Here is a 21,600-nt window from a genome sequence, read left to right on the forward strand (position 1 = left end):
TGCTAGCATGCTAATTCATTGCAGGTGAAATATGTATACCATGTTCACTATCATTGTTTAGCATGTTAGCATGCTTGCTCAACTTTTAGATTAAATTAGATAAAACTCCAATCATCTCTGTTGGGAAATTACATCATCATATCTATTATCTTATAGCCTCAGGTTGTAATGGTCTAGTGTTTTTGGCCTTCCTGCTCACCTCTCAATTCTTCTGCCCCATACTCAAATATTGCTCCGGCAAGGTAACTTGCCTTGAGTACATAATACAGCGTGCCAGTAGGGAAATGCTCTTAATCCATCATAGCCAGGTAGGCTTTGCCTCAAAAAGCAGTCAAGAAAAAGAAAATAAATCTCTCACTTTACAACCAGGAAACACCCTTTACATAAGTGAGGTACGCAGCTCCATTGATGGATGCCAGCTGGGGAAAGCACCATTCCCCTCTGCCAGTCGGACAGCGTAGCAGCCAACAGAGCTGGAGTTACACACCTATGGTCCCTGTTCACTATGACAGCGTCTCTAAAAGAGATTCAAACTCTGGGCAGGGCAGCACGTGTGTCTGTAGCCTTCAACAGACTAAGAATAGTCTGTGTGCCTTTCTATATATACTCCTCTTGGTCTTGCTTTGGCCAAGGGCGTGGCGGCCTCAGATGCCCAACACAGCTGAGCTCAGCATGTCAGAAGCTGTCCGCCATTTTCCAAGACAGTCTTCACATGACTCAGTCTCTGGAGTTCAGTTTCAACCAAAGCAAACGTCTCAAGTGAATTAAAGCCTTGCCCACACGTATACGGAGATTTAGCCAAACGAACATTTTCCTCTGCATTTTGGCCTCTTGTTCACACGCAAACGGCGTTAGTCACTAAAACAGGGATTTATTAAAGCATCCTCTAAAGTGCAGATGTTTCAAAACTGCAGTTTCTGCGTATCCAGGTGGACATGTGAAACGGAGAGTTTGGGAAACAATAATGCCAAGACCTCAATTCACACATGCCGTTTGTTGCTTTGTGTAATGAGCATGCATCTGAAACAATGGCTGCCACTTCGTTTACTGTAGTATGTTCTTCTCTGGTATTTGACTTATCATTGATGTAGACTTTATCACCACCTGCTGGCCTGGCATGCTTGTGGGTTGTTTTGAATTGTTTTTGCGTTCCCATGTGTACAAAGATGTTTTATTTTTAAATGTATTTGTGGTCAAGGCCGAAGGATGAGAGATGCTGATGAGGATATGAGCCAGCCTGCTGAGCCTGCAAATAGAATTAACCAAGAAATATGAGTAACAGAAATCTTGAAAAGGTAGACTGGACGAAGACTCAAAAGAACCACACTGATTTCATGCAGGTGATAGTATCATTGATGCCTTGAGGTCCCTCTGTGACAGCACTTACCCAATACACACTTCATCAAAGTTCTCCGGCTCACAGCAGAAATCCCTGGCACTATAACAACAGTCTGTAGTCTTCCCAGAAAGCCCATAAAAGATATTACAGTGCTACATCTTACTGCTATTGGAACTGGATTAAGAAAGCAAAATCATCTCTCATTACGCCTCAGCTCTTCATCTTTATAGGCCTGCAGTATATACCGTAGCTCTACCTATTGGCCTCTTCCTGCACTGGCATCTCTATTCGTTCTAAGTTTCCACAATGAGTCAACCACTCTGTTTGAGTGATTGTAGTTTAGGGCGATAATACTATCTGCAGATTAGATTCTTGGATGCACTGGAAGAGTTTATGGCCATCTTTAACAAGCTGTCTCATTGTCTTTGATCCATAGTCGGCCTGCCGTATACCTGCTGCCAAAGTAGGAAGAAGAGAGACGCTTTCTTTGTTTCTTTTGTTTGTTTTTTTTTCTTTCTGAGTTCATGGATGATCAGTCTGCTGCGGTAGAGGCAGCGCTGTTGGACAGTAACAACTTTAAATGGGTAAAGATCTTTTAGGAGTTGTTAAGTATACACTTATTTATTTTCTTTCCAAAAGTTGACTCTCACGTCTGTGTGTAAAGTGTGGAACATGGTTCTATCCAAAGTTCAAAATTACTGTTCCCAACACCTCTGAAGCTCACTAATTATCACATTGTAAATTGTTTGTTTAATCTATACACAAACAGAAATGCAAAAAATGACAACTTGTGGTTTTAGAGGAAGTTAGTTGGATATGCTTCTGTTTACCAACTGAATCTGGCAACCCACACAATAGCCCAGCACACTTTGTGGAATATGAACGAATATATAAGAGTACATAAATTACACTGGACATGATATTTTCTGTATATCAGTCTTCTTAACTCTTGGCGAGAAATACAATACGATTATTTCCCAAAATGTTCAACAATTTCTTTAATGTTATATTAGATGCAGGCATTAGTCAGCACATACAGAAATAGAAATTATATATACACACAGGGACAAACTTGCCAGCAAGCACATACACACACGTAGTATTGCTGCTAAAAGAAATAGCTATAGAAGAGATTTTACTGTAATCTGCCTGGCCATGGCCGACTTTTCCAGTTTCCTATTATTCTAAAGAGATGACAGGCTAAATGAGTTGTAATGGGATAAATGGGCCTTATGTTTGTGCAACTCTGTGTGTGTGTGTGTGTGTGTGTGTGTGTGTGTGCGTGTGTGTGTGTGTGTGTGTGTGTGTGCGTGTGTGTGTGTGTGTGTGTGTGTGTGTGTGTGTGTGTGTGTGTGTGTGTTCATGTGTGTTCATGTGTTCTGTGTGTAGTTCTTCTGGACTGGCTTCATATGGGAGGTGGGCTAGCCTGCTGCCCCCTGCCCCCCCCCCCCCCCCCCCCATTCTGCAGCCCTGACTGCGAAGGCATGATGGGAGCAGATGGAGGTGGGAGGCTATGCAGTAGTGGTAGCTCTAGCTAATTATTAAAATGACTGTTATTATGGGATTATTTCTGTCCTTGAGTGGATATGAGGGTAGAGAGAGACAAACAGGCAGATATCCAAGCAGGCAGAACCCCCGACCCCTGTCTTTAATAAAGGAGTTCAACATTTTTGGAAATGCATTTATTAGCTTTCTTGCCAACATTTTAGAGAGAAGATTGATACCACTTTCACACGTGTATGCTACACACAAAGCCACAGCCAGTTGGATTGCTAGCCCAGAAAACAGAGGGAAATAGCTAGCCTGGTTCTGTCCAAAGGTAACAAAATAAACAGCACCTCTAAAGCTTACTAATTAACACCTTTTCTCTACAAAAATCCATAAATACATCTTAATGGGGTGTGTTTCTCCATTTCCAGTGTTCATGCTAACCAAGCTAACCAGCTGCTGGGTGTACTGCAGCTCACTTTTGGCACACATGAGATGATATGAGAGTGGTATCACAGTGCGTGTAAAATGTGTGTTTGGATACTGCGTACTTGTTATTTTTTCTGTAGAGGAATGTGGTAGCTGTGTAATATCATGTGTGACCCGGCAGTAAACTCTCACTGGGCAGCTCTTATTGCTTTCACTCAGGCAGTACACATAAGACATATAGACATGTCCACGGGGAGTTTTTCATCCAGTTATCTCCCTGGACTGTATCTCTGTGTGTGCCCTGGGCCTGATGTCACCTGGAATAACCTCAACACATACACTGAAATGAGAGCCAGTGATGTCATCCTGCACAATGTGCTGTTTGTGTGTCTGCACTGGGTGGGCTCTCACATGTCCTTTACCTCCAACGGGTCCAGGCTATTCTTGATCTCTGGCCTTTTTCCAATATTTCATGTATTTTTTCGTAAATGGTGTAGTCACAGTTTTAAAAAAAGAAAGTTGCACGTTAAACTGCTTAAACTTCCTCATCAAAAAACCCCCACAACCAAGCAGTCAAATAAAACATTGTATTATTAGTTCAACAGTCATCCGTTTGGAAACTGTTGCAACCCTGAAAATGGAGCTTCTGTGTCTGTAGTAAGCATGGACTGTAAAGGCATACACGAGGACTAATCCCCTCTGAGAGAAAAGTGGGCTGTACAACACAAAGGACAGCTTAGCCAATCAACAGTAGATAATCTGGGACAGAAAGACGACTCATGTCAACAGTTCAGCACAGTGTCAACGAGGTCAGCCCACCTGAAATTCACTCCCAGTCACATATAATGCAACTCCATCTATTTGACCTTTTAAATGCACTTTTGTGACAGTTTGGAAATGAAACATAAACTCACCGTCATACTCTATAACTCAACAGAAGCATGTTAGCTGCAAGTAAAACTCCACTGCAGAGGTGAGCAACTTTAAATAGCTATTTCTATCTTTCTCCTCTCATGCTCTTGCATCATCTTGTGAAATTGCCACCAAAAGCTCTCTCTGATATCAGTCCACTTCTCTGTGGGATCACATGAAAATGTTTTGCTTGTTTTGGTTACAGTTGAACTGGGCCACCTCTAGCCTATTACTGCCCATTAAAAGCTTGCCAGGAAATGAGTTGTCAACTTCAAATAAATATTGGCTTAAATAAACCTCTTGAGCTGTTCTTGGCCATGGCAACTCTTGACCCTGCCATGGAAAGGTGGCCTCTGCCTTCTCCAAGCCACCCTCATCTTAGTGGCACCCTCTAATTATCCATCTCCAGAAGTAAAGGTCGCCAGTCCCAGTGAGGCATGACAACACTCCGGATACAGTTCCCCACCCTTTGGGATCGAAATTCCCCGGAAGTCAAAGTTTACAGAGTGTAGAACATTTAAATTAGTCTATCCTCCCAAATCTGTCTCGATGGGAATCTGCAGCTTGCTGTGTTGAGACACAACCATGTTATGTCAGACAGGTGGAGCATGTCAAAGATCTGATGAAATATGTGCCAGCAGCACAAAGCAAAGACTGTAAGCAATCTATCATTGTGCGGTGGCATTTACTTCCACCTACTTCATCACAGTCTCACCCTCTCTTTGGTTTTTGTGTCTGTCTCTCTGTCTCACACACACGACCTCCCATCAACCTCTGGTCTGGTGTTGCTCTTTCATCTCTTTCACACTGTTAGAGTTTGCCTTTGAGGGACTCTTTTATCTGATTAAAAAACAATGAACCAGCCTTGTTTCTTATGGCCCCTGTTGTCACATGTTACATTCATCATTCCAAATCGTCCTCCATGAGGAACTCATTGAATTTCCATCTATTCTTCCTTTTATTCTCAGTTGGAGATGGCAATTTTGGTCGGTTTGTCAGTGTCACGTTGGTCTGCACTGAAAAATCTCCACAACTATTGGATGGAGTGCCATGAAATTTAGTACATAGCTTCATGCCATCCTCAAGGCAAATAGAAATATCTTTAATTTTGTCCAATGAAAAGCAAATAATAATAATCAAAGCCTCTCAGAGCTGACTGTAGACTCTTAGTCTTGCCACTTTGACCCCACTTGCTCATATAGTTACCCACTAAATTTAACAGCAAACTTAAAATGCTGAGCCATGATACAACCAGATGCTAACCTGAAGCCGAAGCGCATAATGACTGAAACACTGGAGAATTTGGATGCACTTTTTAAAAAAAATGGAAAGATGCAACAGTTTGTTTTTATTATATAGAGGATACAGTAAATCATTTATTCAGTGTATTAATGGTCTAAAATCAAGTGATTAATAATACAATGAAAATGACAGCCTTTGCAACAGCGTTAGGATTTACTGTACATAGAAGTATCTGCAGGCTGTGTGCAGCGACGCGGCAGGAGGTGTTTTTCAGGGGTGTCACACATATGGTTCACATTATAGCAGAGGTCTGAGGCCTACAGAGGTCTACGCAGGTGTGTGTATGTGTGAGAATGTGTTCACACACTGTATATATCTCTCCTCTCTCTTTAATTTTCACATCCAGCAAATGTCAAGACTGGACAGAAATCACACACACACACACTCTTCAGTCTGAGTTCCTCTGTCGCTCCTGGTGCAGATGGGTTTGTACTTTGTATGAGCATGCCGGAGACAGACAGACAGACAGACACACACACACACACACACACACACACACACACACACACACAGGTGTCTGAAATGAAAATGAATGAATGAATGAATGAAAAGGCACTGTAATGTTGCATTATGGGAGGTGTAGTATCCAGTGTGCTTGGGGCTTGACCCAAACTAGTCTAGGCTTTTAATTTCCTAATCATTTTATAGAAAGTTTCCTGGAAAGAACTTTGCAGTTTGGTACTAAGTGCTGCAAAAATGGGAATTGTTTTTAAAGGACTGACCCAGTGAGATATTAGTAAATACTAATGCATTGTTCACTGATATCTGGATATCTTGACTGTAAACGAATTTCACATGTTCAGCTGCAAGAAAGATACTGTCAAGTCTCGCTTTGTACTTATTCGTTTGATCTGCAATTCCTGACTTTACCTTAACTTTCACAACAGATAGTCAGGCCATAAAGGTTCATATTAAAGTCTCAATATATGTAAGTGCATACAATTTAATGAATCAATGTACTTTTTCAACTATCTTACATACATACATACATACATACATACATACATACATACATGCATGCATGCATACATACATACATACATACATACATACATACATACATACATACATACATACATACATACATACATACATACATACATACATACATACATTACATCATTGTAGGTTTTAAAGGGGAACTCTACCAAATTTTACACATTGCCCAAAACAAATTGATGACAGTGTCAGTTGGGGTTGACAAGTTTAAAAATGGGGACTGGAGTTAGAAAGGAGTGAGCTTACCATGCTCTGTAGCCCAGTCATCATCTCTTATTGAGGCTAGCATTATGGGGCTACATTGTCCACTACTTGTGGCTAGAACCAATGTTGTTCAAGGTGGCACTTCACAAGAGCCAGCTCAAAGTTCACTTCACACAGATGACAATGTTCATGCATGTTCATTTCTTTCTTTCTTTCTTTCTTTCTTTCTTTCTTTCTTTCTTTCTTTCTTTCTTTCTTTCTTTCTTTCTTTCTTTCTTTCTTTCTTGGTTAAATCAGCTGCAAAGGCTGCAGATCTCCTAAAATGTAGTCTGTCTACTTTACAGTGGTGGAATGTGACTTGGTACATTTACTTTTTACTTTTTACAATTTTTAGCTCCTACTTCTGAAGCTAAGTAAAACATATGAAATCCATCTTGGGTTATTCAAAAGCTTTAAACGGGGCTATTTTTCTGAAGAAAAGTTGATTTTTAGAGATATGTGGTTCTCACCAGACAGCGACGCTACAAGAATATGATGATCTTATAGAATATGGTGCATTGGTGTAGATTTAACGACCCAACAGTATATGAAGTAGTTAAAATATACATGTACAGCAATAAAATGCAGTATACACATTGATAGAGCAGTGTATGAATGCATGAAAAATAGTAGATAGTAAAATACTGACAGAGAGAATTTCTCTGCACTATTTTACTTTTGATACTTTAAGTTGAACTGAAACATTAAACCCAGAGTCTCTTTTTTCTCCCCTCTTCTTCTTCTTCTTCTTCTTCTTCTTCTTCTTCTTCTTCTTCTTCTTCTTCTTCTTCTTCCTATTAGTTTCATATTGTATCCTCTGCCTCCATATGCTTTTGCAGGTGCTGCTGAAGGACCCTCTCTACATTGGGCTGAGACATAGGAGAGTGCGAGGCCAGGCCTATGATGACCTGTTGGATGAGTTTATGAAGGCAGTGTCGGACAGGTATGATCATATTGGCCTTCAGTGCCCTCTCCTTTTATTCTGTCTGCTGTTGTCATTTCAACGCAGACAGCACATGGTGCTGTGAGAAGAAATATGTTAAGCAGTTTAGCACAGTCAGTGCATGCAGTGGGATTTGGGGGTCTGGAACTTTAGTCACAGATGATTCAGTTTTACCTCCTTTGAATTCAGTTTTGGTTGCTAAGCAGTGCCAATCACAACTCTGCTTACTGGCTGAACGGCAATGTGAGCTTACTGAAAAGTGATCAGAGTGACTTGCTAACCATCAGTGCTATTGATTTCAACAGCATGCTCTCCTCAGGCAGATGGCTGAGAGCACAGCTAACCAGCTATTCAGGAGGCGGTTGAGAGAGCCGACAGCAGCTTAACCAAACGCTTGGCAACATAATGTAATGTGGTCTAGTTTGATATTATCCACAATCTGACTTGGTTATTAGTCCATGGAAACTCAGTTGCTTGAATCAGGGATGATAAGAGAGCTTCTTTGTTTGTTGTAAACAGGATATGTAGGAATGCAATGCCTGATTATTCTGAATGCGTTGGGAATATGGCTGAGCTTGTAAACAGAGACGTTTACAGGAATAGTGGAGAGTATTCCATATTGTCATTCGTTTGGTTTTCATACGCTGATCTTATCTTTCCCCTCCTCTCTGAGCTGAAATGAGGTGAGTCATACTGCTTCTCTCCGGGTCGTGTACCTTAAATGTGTATTGCAGTCCTGTCCTTAATGGGACATTTGCATACCTTTGACCTGCATGCATCCTGACACGTCTGTGTATCTCTGCGTCCTTGTGTGCCGTGGAGCCATCACAGCCACACACACATGGGCCTGGTTAAGACTCGTCCTAACCCAGAGAGACCAGAGTCCAGAGGGAGAGTCCTGGGTCTGGGCCCCCTCCAGCTGGCAACAGGAAGCCATGACTCTAATAACCGGGTGGCTTCTCAACTACAGGGAACAGCGAAGCTTTTTCCCCAAAGGAGCCAGATTGGCGGAAAATGAGTAATTATGGGCTCAAAGATTGAATGAATGATTACAGCTCTGCAGTCTTTCAAGTAATATTCTTTTTTTTTTTATGAAACTAAACGTAACTACCTCAGATTGACTCATTGTCAATAAGCAGCAAAGGTCTGGGGGTGATTTTTTTAATCCACCATTTAAAAATCCTTCTTATTTAAAGGAAAGTGGTTAGTGATGTCACTGAGTGTTTGATTTAAGGCCAGCCTCCCGTTCTCCAGCTCCACCGCTTGTCTTGAATAACCAGCAGGTGTTGTCTGCTGCTTTTGTCTTCAGGCAGAAATGAATTATCCCTTAATCTCATTGCTCCTGCACACACCCACAACACTTTAAAAAGGATGAACAACGGCACAGCAAAGGTTTTAAAACTTCGAGCTCAGCATTTTCTGCCAGGGAAGATGCTCATCTTTTAATTACATTTCATCTCACTTAATCCCTGATGTGCTTTTGTTGATGTGTGAGAAGAATCCTCCTGCGTATACGTAGATAATGAGATGACACTGGAGGGATGCCTAAAACTGAGAAGTCAATAACAACACATTGGCTTTTTTTATCATAAATCCCATCCCATCATCTGGATCTAATGTGGCATAGTGACATACAGTTTTCAGTAGAGCCCAGTTTATACTGTATTTTTAAGGCTGATATCAATTTCTTAATTTTATTTAAATGTAAAAATCTTGTAACCATATGTTGCTATTATTGTTTTTTCAGGAACAGAGTCACATGACACTTGTTACTGAAGTTACTGAAGAGTTCTGATCAAGTTCTGACATTACGCAGGTGAAAAGTAGATGGGTGATGTCACAGAAACCACGTCCATGCTCTACAGTCTATGCTTATAATGTGTTAACGAGTAAGTTGATCAGAGATGCTGGTAGGCAGATTTTGTTCCCTTTGGAGAGAGCCATGCTAGCTGTTTCTACCTGTTTCCACTCTTTGTGCTAAGCTAAGCTGAGCTTCATATTTCAACATATTTTTGGGTTGACTATTGATTCTGCACCATGATGTCAGAACCGTTTGTGTCCTAAATGATTGTATAGTATTTGACAGAACAGAAGTCTCAGCAGCAGGAATGCCATCAATTCTTTTTAAACTCCTGGCACTGAGAGAGTAAGAGACAGAGAGACCAATGGATGGATGGATGGATGGATGGATGGATGGCAGCAGCAGAGGTAAGGAGAGAGAACGCAGAATGCGTCTTTGTCTTTAATGACGGCTCAGGGATTTGAGAAATAATGTGTGCTGAGAGATGCTGGCTCTCTGGAGAGCTAGAGGGGGCTGGGGATTTATTAAGGCTTCAGCCACGAAGCCATGAAGCCCCCGTGGGGACGGCACTAACAGACAGCCTGTGTGTATAGACAAACACACATATATGAACACAGGTTCGACAGCTGTGTTTGGACAGAGCACCCTTGTCTGTGACCTTCTTTGCAGAGGTCCTCCCCAGCTCTGTATGCACTCATACCTTCTCCTCTGGTTTTAGTCTCCCCCTGAGTGTTGGGAGTATATATGACATCCGTCTACTTCCTATTAGCTGAAGATTCAGATTTCATCAAGTCTCAGATGAAGCCAGATTATGTTTCCTGAAGGAGCTGGGCCTCTGTAACTCCCTCATTCTACAGACATACCACCAAACGTCTGAGTGATTCTCCACATGGGGAGGCGTCTGTCGTCTCATGTCTCATGCCCTTTTTCACACTATCAAACATTAATAACAGTTTCACAAGCATCTATTCTCAATATATCGGACTGGTTTTGCAATAAGCACCAAGAAACCCTGAAAGATCCATTCCAGAAAACAATGTGTCTCTGTATGGCAGGAAAGGTTTGTTCCTGGTCTGCAGGTGTCTTGTTTGCCTGTCTGGTCAGCTTCTTCCATTAGAACAGTTTCATTATTTCATATGTGAGACTTCAGTCTCTTTTCACTGGTTTGAAATGGGCAGGGCTAAATTAGAAAAAGGTGATGTAATTTACTTCTGACCGGTCGGGATTTGGTAGCATTCAAATCAAAATGTGATAAATGTGAAGTAAAATTAAAATGAATAAATGTGATAATGTGTTGTTGTTTTCTTATGTTGTCAGTCAACTGTCAAATCTGATCAAACCACCTGAAAAGTATTGTTTTAGAGCAGTGAGACTGAACTGAAACAGTAAAGTGAGCAGAGAGATGCTGAAGTGCTCTGTATTAGCTGAGGGGAGGTGGGTGATTATTCTCTGTGGGATTGTCACTATGACCAACCCTTTTCAGATGGAAATAGGCATGTGATCTATTGTTACTTTAAATACTTCAGTGACATAGTTGTTCATTTCTACCCTTTCAATCTCTTCCAGCTGACACATGAGGTGGCAGTTGTCTTCTATTGTAAAGAGTTGTATTGTTGCACACACTGGGAGTCAACTGAGCAGCCACATCAGAATCAAGAGTTTTCACTGTCACTGTTTTACATCCTTAAGCAGGTGTTGGCAGGAGTTTTCTTGCCTGTTCTCACATCGTACTGACAGATTTGAGTGCTTTCCCACCAGGGCCTTTTTGGTCTCAGAACTCACTGAACAGACAGTGCTGTTGACAAAGCGCTGGACAAAGAGATGGAAAGCGATCCCACTGCCAAATCTCAACAGCAGCGATACGTCTCTTTCTCTTTTCAGTCATGAGAGGTGGAACAAAGTCACTCCTTTGGTAGTGGAGTTATCAACAAGTCCTGAACTTTGCTCAAAGTCACTGTGTGCTCATCACCAAATTTAACGCTGTTTCAAATATTTACAACCAAGGATTTAACAGTAACAAATACATGAATAATAATCGGTATAGCCACAGATTAAAGCCTGCAGATATAGTTTACATGTAGTTTGATACAAACTGAAACTGTGTCATAAGCTCATTTATTATCAAAAACTACATTACTGTTCCCCCATAGTTTAACATCATTTAAAAAAAAATCATATGTATATTTTTTAGCTATATCCTACCCTGTAATAAGAAGTTAAAAAATTGTGCTAGTCTTCTTCCCTTGTACCTATTTGTCGTAGTATACGCACCCAAGTGTTCCATTAATGCCCAACATATACTAAAAAATGACACTTTATTTTGCAGGCTCTAATTTAGTGTTACCTAATAAACTTGGGTGAATGATTTATTCAACCTCTGCCAATTCAAAACAACTTAAGGCAACAGATCCATAATAGAAGCTTGCAGTCCAAACATCTGTTTATAGCAATTATGGTAATTTTTGTGTGAGAACAGTCTTTCTCCCAGTCCGTCTGTCTTTCCCCCTACCTCTCACAGATTAGTGGATTTCCCTCTGCACAGTCAGGAATATGGTCTGTGTTTTTCATCTTTTGGGTGTGCCCTGTCTTGCTTAGGTTACTGCCCTTGATACTTCAGCGGAGATACAAAAGCAAATCCTGCTGTCTTTGTCCAGGGTATTTTTTTATTCAGCTGGCAAAGAGGCGCATTGTCAGATTTTGGCGTTCCATTCAGTGGGTCGTCAAGGGAAGACAACAGACTTTGAGGCAGAATAGGGACGACAAACACAAATGGCCTCCAAGAGGAGCTTTGTTTGCAGCAAAGCACACACGCACGCACACACACACACACACACACACACACACACGCACACGCACACGCACGCACACACACACACACACACACACACACACACACACACACACACACACACACACACACTGTCAAAACATTCCCCCTATCTTTATAGGCTCAGGCCAAGGACCAAAGAGCTTTCTGCATAGGGAAGATGTTACTTTCTTTCTGCAATACCACAACCACAGATAGTTGCTCTGTAGCTTATGGTCAGTGGATGCCCGTAAATATGCATGTGTTCACAGCTCAGTTATTCTCATATGTGTGTCAGGAGTCTCTGATCTTTCTGGGCTGTCATTCTAAAATAAAACAATGAATTCAATAGCTGACATCGTTTTTCACTTAAAACCTAATCCTCTGTCTTTACTGGAAATACTTGCAGGATGTGAGTACAACTGTCAAATCTTACAGAGGAATATGCTTTCAAATCCATCTCTGTGGACTCTGTGCCTGAGTTGCTTGGTCCTGTGTGAACTGGTGTGACCTTTCCAGTAGCGAGCTGCACCAAACCATAGCAGAGGGCGCTGCACTGGCAGTGGGGCAAGGCCACATCTATCCTCGCCTGTCGCCTGTCTGCGTCTCCTAAAGCCCCAACACAATGAAAAGTTTATAGCTCCCTTCTTGGCCTCATTATTCATCCTCTTTGCACAGGCTCTCGGTGCTTTAGTGCTGCTCTCTGCTTGATAGAAAACACATTTCTCTCCTCAGCGCTACTGCCGTGTTGGCAGTAAGTCAGTCGGGCTGTCAGTCTCTGTATTAGGAATCTGTGTCTTGCAGTGTGGCAGAGGGACAGATAAACAGTGACCCAGCAATGGCACTGTCTCATCAGGACATTATGTTTTATTGCAGCTGAACTCAGGTCGCATCTCATCCTGCATTTCTTTCTTGTCTTGCTTCCGCTCAGCTTTATCCTCCCCCTACTTAAAGTTTAAGCAGTTTAGCAGCCACTGTAACAAGTGGGAAACAGCTTTAGTGAGTGGTACAATAACAGTGCAAACGAGGATCCCTTTCCTTATAAAGTATGAGGTGGGGTTTTAATGAAAAGGCTGATAAAGGAAGGAAGGAAGGAAGGAAGGAAGGAAGGAAGGAAGGAAGGAAGGAAGAATGGAGAAAAGAGAGCAAACAGTGTCTTAACTATGAAAAACTGGTCAGGTAACGGACGAGGCTGCAGGTGTTGGTTGCGGGGGGCTTGGAGCAGCTCTGCCTGTGTGCTTGGCCTGTCCCCAATTTCCTCCATCACTCACTCACTGAAACATGATCCCTGCTGTTTAATACAGACAGCCTCACCCTTTCCTGCCACGGTTTCCAGCTGAGAAACAGTTTTAATAAAAACTGTACTTTCAGAGAGAGATCATTCAAAGGGCATTAGGGTAGTTAACTATCTGCTGCGTTTGTAGTTTATATTGCAAAAAGATTATTCCCCATCCCCCAGTGTTTGTCCAATCACAGCTGAGCATCCATAACTAGGCACAGCAGGTCTGTCAAGCTTTGGATTTCACCATGTGCTGAAAGGGTGTGCATTTGGCAATATTCGGTATCTCAATAGCTAAAAATGTGGTGTCTGTTTGGGGGGATTTTAATTTTTTTCAGCCTCTACAAAACCAAAACCAGAGCGAAAGTATAAGGAACTGATTAAACAGTGTGTTTATCTGCTCTAGTGTAAATTACAAACATTAGCATGTCCTAGGGACAAAAATCTGGACCTGCAATGGCTTTCACTGCGCTGAGTCTCGTAAAGTAATGGAGAGGAATGAGTTGATTATTGCAGTAACCAAACCAAGGCCTAGAAGCATTTCATCAGCTGACTACATTTTGGGGAGTTAAGGAATTAAGCTTAAAAATACTCTACTGTGTAGTGTTCCCCCACTGTCTTGAAGTCAGTCCTTAAGAGATATTAGAGTTAAGGGGAATGTTAGCAGCTTCATTTGGGTCTTTTGTGGATTTGTACAAGTTAACACTTCAACAACCCAACAAAACTTGTTATCCAAGATGGCTTCACGTTTGCTAACACACGGGTTAGTTCATAAAGCCTCTTCTGTTATAATACATCACATACTGTTTGAAGATATGAACAATAAAGCATGACCTTAGGTTTTTAGGTTAGACATTCAGTCCTAACTGCTCAGTGAGTCAGTGGGTGACTCAACGTTTCAGCTTGAGTGCAGATTGTTTATTAGCAATTGTGCCACATCCCTGTGCTCCTCTTTTTGTGTTTATCAAATAATGGATGATCGAAATTCTTTGAGTCAGTACAAAACGCAGCTTTTTTTTCAGCTACATGTGCTTGTGAACGGTATGCAGTGTCTTGCACCACATTTCGGTGCCGTCCTCGTTAGCTTGAAGCCGTGGAACATCTCGGAGCCACTTCAGAGGAAAGTCTTTTCTTGTGCTCGGGTTTGGTTTGACGTTTCTTCGTAGGTGGTTTAACGCCAAAGTAGCTGCTTCATGTCATTTTTATTTTTTGGACATGTCTCACAGTAGGTGACTTCAGTGGGTCAAACGTAATGACAAGAAAGGTGCGTAGACGAGAAATGTGTGTTGATGACAAATAACAGGTGCTGCTGTGTTCTTCTTCTGCTGAGTTTTATAGCAGTCAGCATCTTTAAGTGTTGCTTTTGCGCCATCTGTTGGATTGTACCAGCTTCACAGTGCAAACTATTTACAGTGCCCCATTCACAACATTGTCCATTTCATAACCCGTCCCCAATTCACTTGTTGCCTTTTCCGCAAAGGCACATTTTGGAACAACTGGACGTTATGCATTCTGGGTTTTTGTCACACATGTGTACATACATAGGATCCAGTTATGTGCACCCCTGGCTATTAGCAAATAGACATTCATGCTCAGAAAAGCCATAAAACAATAGATCTGGGTTCAGATGAAAATTTGATATCAATACTAAATATTACAAAATGTCTAAGGAAGTGACGTCAATAATGTCCACTGTAGATTTCTTGATTAATATGCAGAATTTTTTCATCATCTACCTTTCATTAGCTTTTCAGATGTAATGTTATCCCGCACACCTTCACCGGGCCGTGTCCTTCTTTCCCCTCCAGCTGAAAACCTGTCTTTCATCTTGGAGATAGTGCAGCAGCAGTTGTTCCACAAACATCCAGTAAATTCCTGAACAAAAGTTCCATCTGTTGAAAGGCATGGGAACGTGGGATTCGTCTTTGTCGCTGCTAAATCTAATTTACAGTCTCATAACGCTGGGCTCAGGGCTTATTTTTGTTCTATGATGTTTTTATAGGAGATTATTGGCACCAGCTTCTGTGTTGTTGTATTGACTGTATGTGATAGGTGGTCTGAGCAACATCTTGTAAAACTGAACACTGCTGCTTTACGGGGAGGCTGGGTGGGCTCTGTGTTCTTTTCCTTTAAATTTGGTGTTTTTGTGGTTGCACTCCTTTGTGGAGCTTTGACCTCCCTCACTGATACTCATTGTGAGGTGCTGTTGTGAGGTTGGGGAAAACAGGTGTCTGCTTGTCAAATGTCTATTAAACAGAAGAGTGTGCAAAGCTTCAATTTTCACTTAAGACATGACTTCTGACAAAAAGACCACTACTCTCTATTTCATTTAAACTCTTACAGCTGTGCATATTCAGAAAACTGAATTCAACATTGTTCAAACTTGGTGCCCTGAGAACCAGCATCACCGGTCCTCATTCCTTACTTAGTGCTGTGTAGCGTAGAGGGAGAGCGCCCCCCTCAGGACTGACATTAAGCATTTGAAAGCAGAGGCTGCTCTCTGTATGTATTAATTTGTGTGTCTGGGTGTGTGCAGTAAGCCTGTTAAATGAGCCTTCACCTTTACAATAACAGTTCGCCCCACCATCTCCTCTGCATTTCCTTTTCTATTTTCTATGCTCAGTAAGATGAAATGCAGCTCTTCTGTTTGCAGATATGGAATGGACTGCCTGATTCAGTTTGAGGACTTTGCAAATATAAATGCTTTCCGTCTGCTGAGCAAGTACCGCAACAAGTATTGCACATTCAATGATGACATCCAAGGTAACTCAACAAGACACACACACACACACACACACACACACAGACATCCTCTCTGTACACCTAACCCGTTCATTCTGCACTATAACATTTAGGAGATGAGCACATGAAACTCAGTTAAATTCTGCCAGTTAAATTTCACTCAGTTAAGAAAGTCCATTGTGTGTTGTTGTTGTTGTTGTTGTTGTTGTTGTTGTTGTTGTTGTTGTTGTGTAGAAAGCCCATGAGGTCAGGGTAAAGATGTTTTTAATAACATATTAATTGATCAGGAGATAAATAAATTCAATATGAACCACTACTCATAAAATCTACCAGAAAATACTAATACTGTCGCATAATTGTTGCTTTTACAATTCAGATATTTGCTCATTTAACTCCTCTTTAATTTTTAATGTGAGCTGTGTGCTTTATGAGCAGCAGCGACTGCATTGTGAACTTTTTTGTCCTGGATTTAATATCTTTAACATCAAGTTTTGACTGTGGTGTCGATGTTTGCTCTTCTTGAAATTTTAAATTAAAGGGGCCCTGTGAAGTTTTCTGGTAAACAAACAAGTTATGTTTACATTTCAGTCTGGTGGGCATGTGAAAGAGGGAACCAGTGGTGAAAACATTTTTAGGGCATTGTAGTTAGTACATTAATGATCCAGCAATTTACAGAACATCCCCAATTCTTTAGTAAAACCACAATTATTATGAATAAATAGTTTCACCATATTGAGTTAATATAAATACCATTTACATAGATTCATTTTGGTTGACTGGGTCCTGAAAACATCTGATCCCTTTATGTCTGTCTAGCAGCTCACTCATTCCTCATTTGAATAACTTTTCTGGAGTTATCTTGAATTTGCTGCATTACCATGAGTGTCATGGAGAATATCAGCAGACTAAACCTGAATTGTCGATCTATAATGATCTGTAATACTCCTTAGGTACTGCTGCAGTAGCAGTAGCTGGACTCCTGGCTGCCCTCCGCCTCACCAAGAGTAAAATGTGCGACCACACCATTGTGTTCCAGGGTGCAGGGGAGGTATGTGTAGCACACTTGGAGGAATTGTGAAACAGAGGAAAGTTCACTGTCATTTTTCTGTCCTTTTCAGCCTTTTTTCCAGACTCATGACAGCCAGTCATACACACCGCTTCAGATCTTGGTCAGAGAACTGGGTGTCTCGACCAAGTCACAACAAGAATTGATGGCTCTATAATGGCCTGACCAAGTTAACGGTCCAAAATATGGAGCAGTATGAACTTGGCTTTAAAGACATCTACTTCCTGGTGGTTAGCGTTTTAAGATACTGTATCTAATAGAGGCAAAATGCAAACTTCAACATGAAAAAGCAGGAAAATGACAGAGTTTATTGACTCGAGCAAGGGTGTGTTTTATTGGTTATGAACTCATTTTTTTATTTTTGGGAAGAGGATTGTTTTTTGGCAGTGCAACATACCAACTGCTGCTTTAGCCAGAAAGAGCAAGATTTGTGTGCCGGTCAATAATTTCCATTTACAATTCCATTACTTTTAAGATCATCAAGCCCGGTCTCTTCCCCACAATCAGTGAGATGTATGGATTTTGGATGAGATTGATCCCTCTCTTTTGTCTTACTTCCAGGCAGCAATGGGGATTGCTGAGCTGATCACCATGGCCATGCAGAAAGAGGGACTCGCTGAAGCGGAGTGTTTGAAAAAGATCTGGATGGTTGATTCCAAGGGTCTCATTGTCAAGGTGTCTTAATAAAACACTGCAAACACACACATGAACAAACGTGTGCACATGCTGGCACAGATACGCTAATCCAATGTCACTTTCACTGGCCAGAATGAACAGTGCATAGTCCATGATATGTCTTGGAATCTTCGAAAACAAATGCCAGGAAGTAGAGATAAGTGAAAAATCATCCGAAAAAATGAATGGGGAAATGCAGAAAACATCACAGGTTTTTACAGGTTGAAAATCTCTGTGGATGGATTTTCCTAAGCTGTTTGACATCAGTTACTCTACAATCAAGAAAAAAAACATTTCCCATGGTTCATTAATTTATAAGACAGGGGTCTTTCCTTGGAATCAGTGCAAAAGACTCTCCAGGAGATGAACATCTGTTGAACATCTGTTTTTTGTCCTCCATATCCATGTTATTCGACCTTCATTCCTCCTCCTCTTCACTGTCTCCAACTCCTCGCTGCTTCTTTCTCTCCACCAGCAATGTTCTCTCTTCCCTCTCTCTTCCATCCCACCTCTCTTCTTCAGATTCTTCTCTTTTCACCTCCTCTTTTCTCTCATTTTCCAACTGGAATGAAATTCTTCATTCCTTCAGTGCTAAAACTCAGAGCAATAGCAATAACTCCAAACAATAAGGTGTTTTTTTTTTTTTTACAGTGTCTGGTTTTTCCACACATGTATTCATATCTTTAATGTCCTCCTTCTCTGCTGTCCTCTCTAAATCCTCAGGGTCGAGACCACTTGACTCATGAAAAAGAGAGGTTTGCTCATGTGCACCCACACATGAAGAAACTGGAAGATGTGGTCCAGGAACTGAAACCTACAGCCATCATTGGTAAAACAAGCAGCATTTGATGTTTTCATAAGACTCCCAGTTTGCCATTTTGATAATCAGACAGCATGGTATTAGGTGACACTGATGGACAGGAACTGATCTGCATGTACAAGAGTGAGAACCTAAGGTTATATGGGGAATGCTGAAGATAAGCTCTTAAAGAAGCAGACTACCATATTGCACACTGATGGTTTTTTGTTTCAGGTGTGGCAGCTGTTGCTGGAGCCTTCACTGAGCAGATCATCAGGGACATGGCTTCCTTCAATGAACGCCCAATCATTTTTGCCCTCAGCAACCCGACCAGCAAAGCCGAATGCACTGCTGAGCAGTGTTACACACTCACAGAGGTGCTCTCTGTGAACACTCTTCATTACAGTTATATTCCCACATGTGGCTATGAGTGATTTTATTGCTCATCTGGAATGAAATAGGTTGACTCAAACATGATACCCCACTGTGCTGCAGGGGCGGGGCATCTTTGCCAGTGGCAGCCCATTTGATCCCGTCACACTGCCTGATGGGAGGACGTTCTACCCTGGTCAGGGAAACAATGCCTACATCTTCCCCGGCGTGGGCCTGGGTGTCACCGCCTGTGCCATCAGACACATTACTGAGGAAATCTTCCTCACTGCAGCAGAGGTAACACACTGACATTCGCACTACCAGTGTTTCTCAATTCCGGTCCTCGGGCCCCACTGCCCTGCATGTTTTAGACGTTTCCCTCCTCCACCACACCTGATTCAAATGATCAGCTTGTCATCAAGCTCTGCAGTGGCTTGATAACGAGCCACTCATTTGAATCAGGTGTGTTGGAGCAGGAAACATATAAAACAGGCATGTCCAAACTATTCCACAAAGGGGTGAAGGTTTTCTTTCCAACCAAGCAGCAGCACACCAGACTTGACTCATTTCATCAGCTGATCTCAGTATTCAGACAGCTGATTGGTCAGAGTGAATCCTCTTAATTGGTTGGAGGAAAAACCTGCAGCTACACAGCCCTTTGTGGAATAGTTTGGACATGCCTGATCTAAAATATGCAGGGCAGTGGGGCCTGATGAGAAACACTGCTATATACACACCCTCTTCAAAACTTTGATTTTATTCAGTGAATGTATGATGGTGTTATCAAGGACTCATATTGTCAGTGAACCTCTACTTGCTCTCCTGAGGTCTTACTAAGGCCATGTCTTTAAAATGAAGTGAAGTATAATCTTTTATATCGGATTATTATTATTACTGATCCATAAATGTGTAAGTAGCATTGTAATGTTGCCGTTGGTCAAGGTGGAGCTAAATTTGGCCATGCTTTGTAGGGTGGTTTAAGCTATAACAATACTTCATATTTTGTAAGCTCATCCTATGTTTCGTATGTAAAATATACATTTGTAACTGTAAGTGTGATATAATGTAGTAGAATATCTGAAATGTAGTGGAGTGTGATTAGAAAATAGCTGTGCCATATTTTAACTTCCAGTGTTATGTAGACAGTTCAAACCACCCACTGCTGTCTGCTGTATATGTCATTAACTTAGCTGAGAGCAGCTCATGCAACTCATATAGGCATGTTACTGAACTGCCCTCTGTGCCATATCATGAGCTGTGCGCTTACCATTGAACAGGCCCTTGCTCACCTCGTGACAGAGAAAGACCTGAGCGAAGGAAGATTGTATCCCTCTCTCAAATGTATCGGGGACGTCTCTCTCAAACTGGCTGTCAAGGTGAGAGCTGAGTGTAGCAGAAGTGCTTTACAGTGTCTGTCTGAGTGCAGTTGTACTGTATGGGGGCTTGTGAAACTGCAAAAACATTCTTTTTTCCAAACCTGTGCATTACAGATCATGGAGTATGCCTATGAGAACAACATGGCGACACTTCGCCCGGAGCCGTCCGACAAACAAGCATATATGCACTCACTCATCTACAGCACTGATTATGAGGAGTTTTCTGTGGACTCGTACCGCTGGCCAGAGAACAGTATGACTGTGCAGTCATGCAAGCTTTAATGCAGTGGACACAGAATGAGCCCTGGAGGTATATGGTAACTACTGACATGCGATATCGTCACAAGACGTGATGTTGGGATGTGAAAGTGGGTGTGTGTAGAATTTTCTCATTAATAAATCACTATGAAATTAATGGTGGCAACACATGTAGACACATGTATTGAGCTTTATATCTCTGATGTCCCTCTCTCCAGTGGTGAAATGCATGGTAGTTTAAAAAAGCAATTAAAGAAATATTGCATTTACTAGTAACTGAAAAAAGGGAAACTGATCAAATGTGAAATGAAAAGTAGCCTGCAGAACTTCCAACTTATTCACTTTACATTTTGCGATGGTATATTTGGGGAAAGTCCTTCACTGGTTATTTTTAGTTGTACTGTAATGAGAAAATGATAGAAATGATAAAAATGGTTTTGATTAGTGGTTTCCATGTCTGAGTACTACATTTGTACTGACAAAGGACAAGGATGCATGGAGTATTATACTTGGGTATAAAAGGGATGTCTAATAAAGATAAAATAATTTTTAAAGTAGCCTCTGTGGCATTTTTTGCAAACATCACTCACAAAAGTCCTTTAAGTTACACACACTTTGTATCTTAATGTAGCTTTATCATCAGTGCAAGACAGAGTGTACAGAATGTTCATTTTGTCTCGCAGTGACACCATCTGCCTCTTTTGTTTGCTTTACTGTGAGTAACCAACTTGAATGCATGCAAACTTGTTTCTTTAATGTGTCTGACCACGC

General features: G+C 41.5%; 1 protein-coding gene across 1 annotated transcript in view; it reads left to right on the plus strand.

Moving 5' to 3' along the window:
* Positions 1–21,379, plus strand: part of me1 (malic enzyme 1, NADP(+)-dependent, cytosolic) — a 79,177-nt gene extending 57,798 nt beyond the window's left edge. The window contains exons 6-14 of the mRNA XM_070967343.1: positions 7,552–7,655; positions 16,195–16,304; positions 17,234–17,331; positions 17,911–18,024; positions 18,748–18,853; positions 19,058–19,200; positions 19,319–19,492; positions 20,473–20,571; positions 20,686–21,379. Of these exons, the coding sequence (XP_070823444.1) occupies positions 7,552–7,655; positions 16,195–16,304; positions 17,234–17,331; positions 17,911–18,024; positions 18,748–18,853; positions 19,058–19,200; positions 19,319–19,492; positions 20,473–20,571; positions 20,686–20,853 (1,116 nt within the window). The 3' untranslated portion in view covers positions 20,854–21,379. The remainder of the gene's footprint in view (positions 1–7,551; positions 7,656–16,194; positions 16,305–17,233; positions 17,332–17,910; positions 18,025–18,747; positions 18,854–19,057; positions 19,201–19,318; positions 19,493–20,472; positions 20,572–20,685) is intronic.
* Positions 21,380–21,600: the final 221 nt, after the last annotated feature.

Source organism: Chaetodon trifascialis, chromosome 7, assembly GCF_039877785.1.
Source record: "Chaetodon trifascialis isolate fChaTrf1 chromosome 7, fChaTrf1.hap1, whole genome shotgun sequence".
NCBI lineage: Eukaryota > Metazoa > Chordata > Actinopteri > Chaetodontiformes > Chaetodontidae > Chaetodon > Chaetodon trifascialis.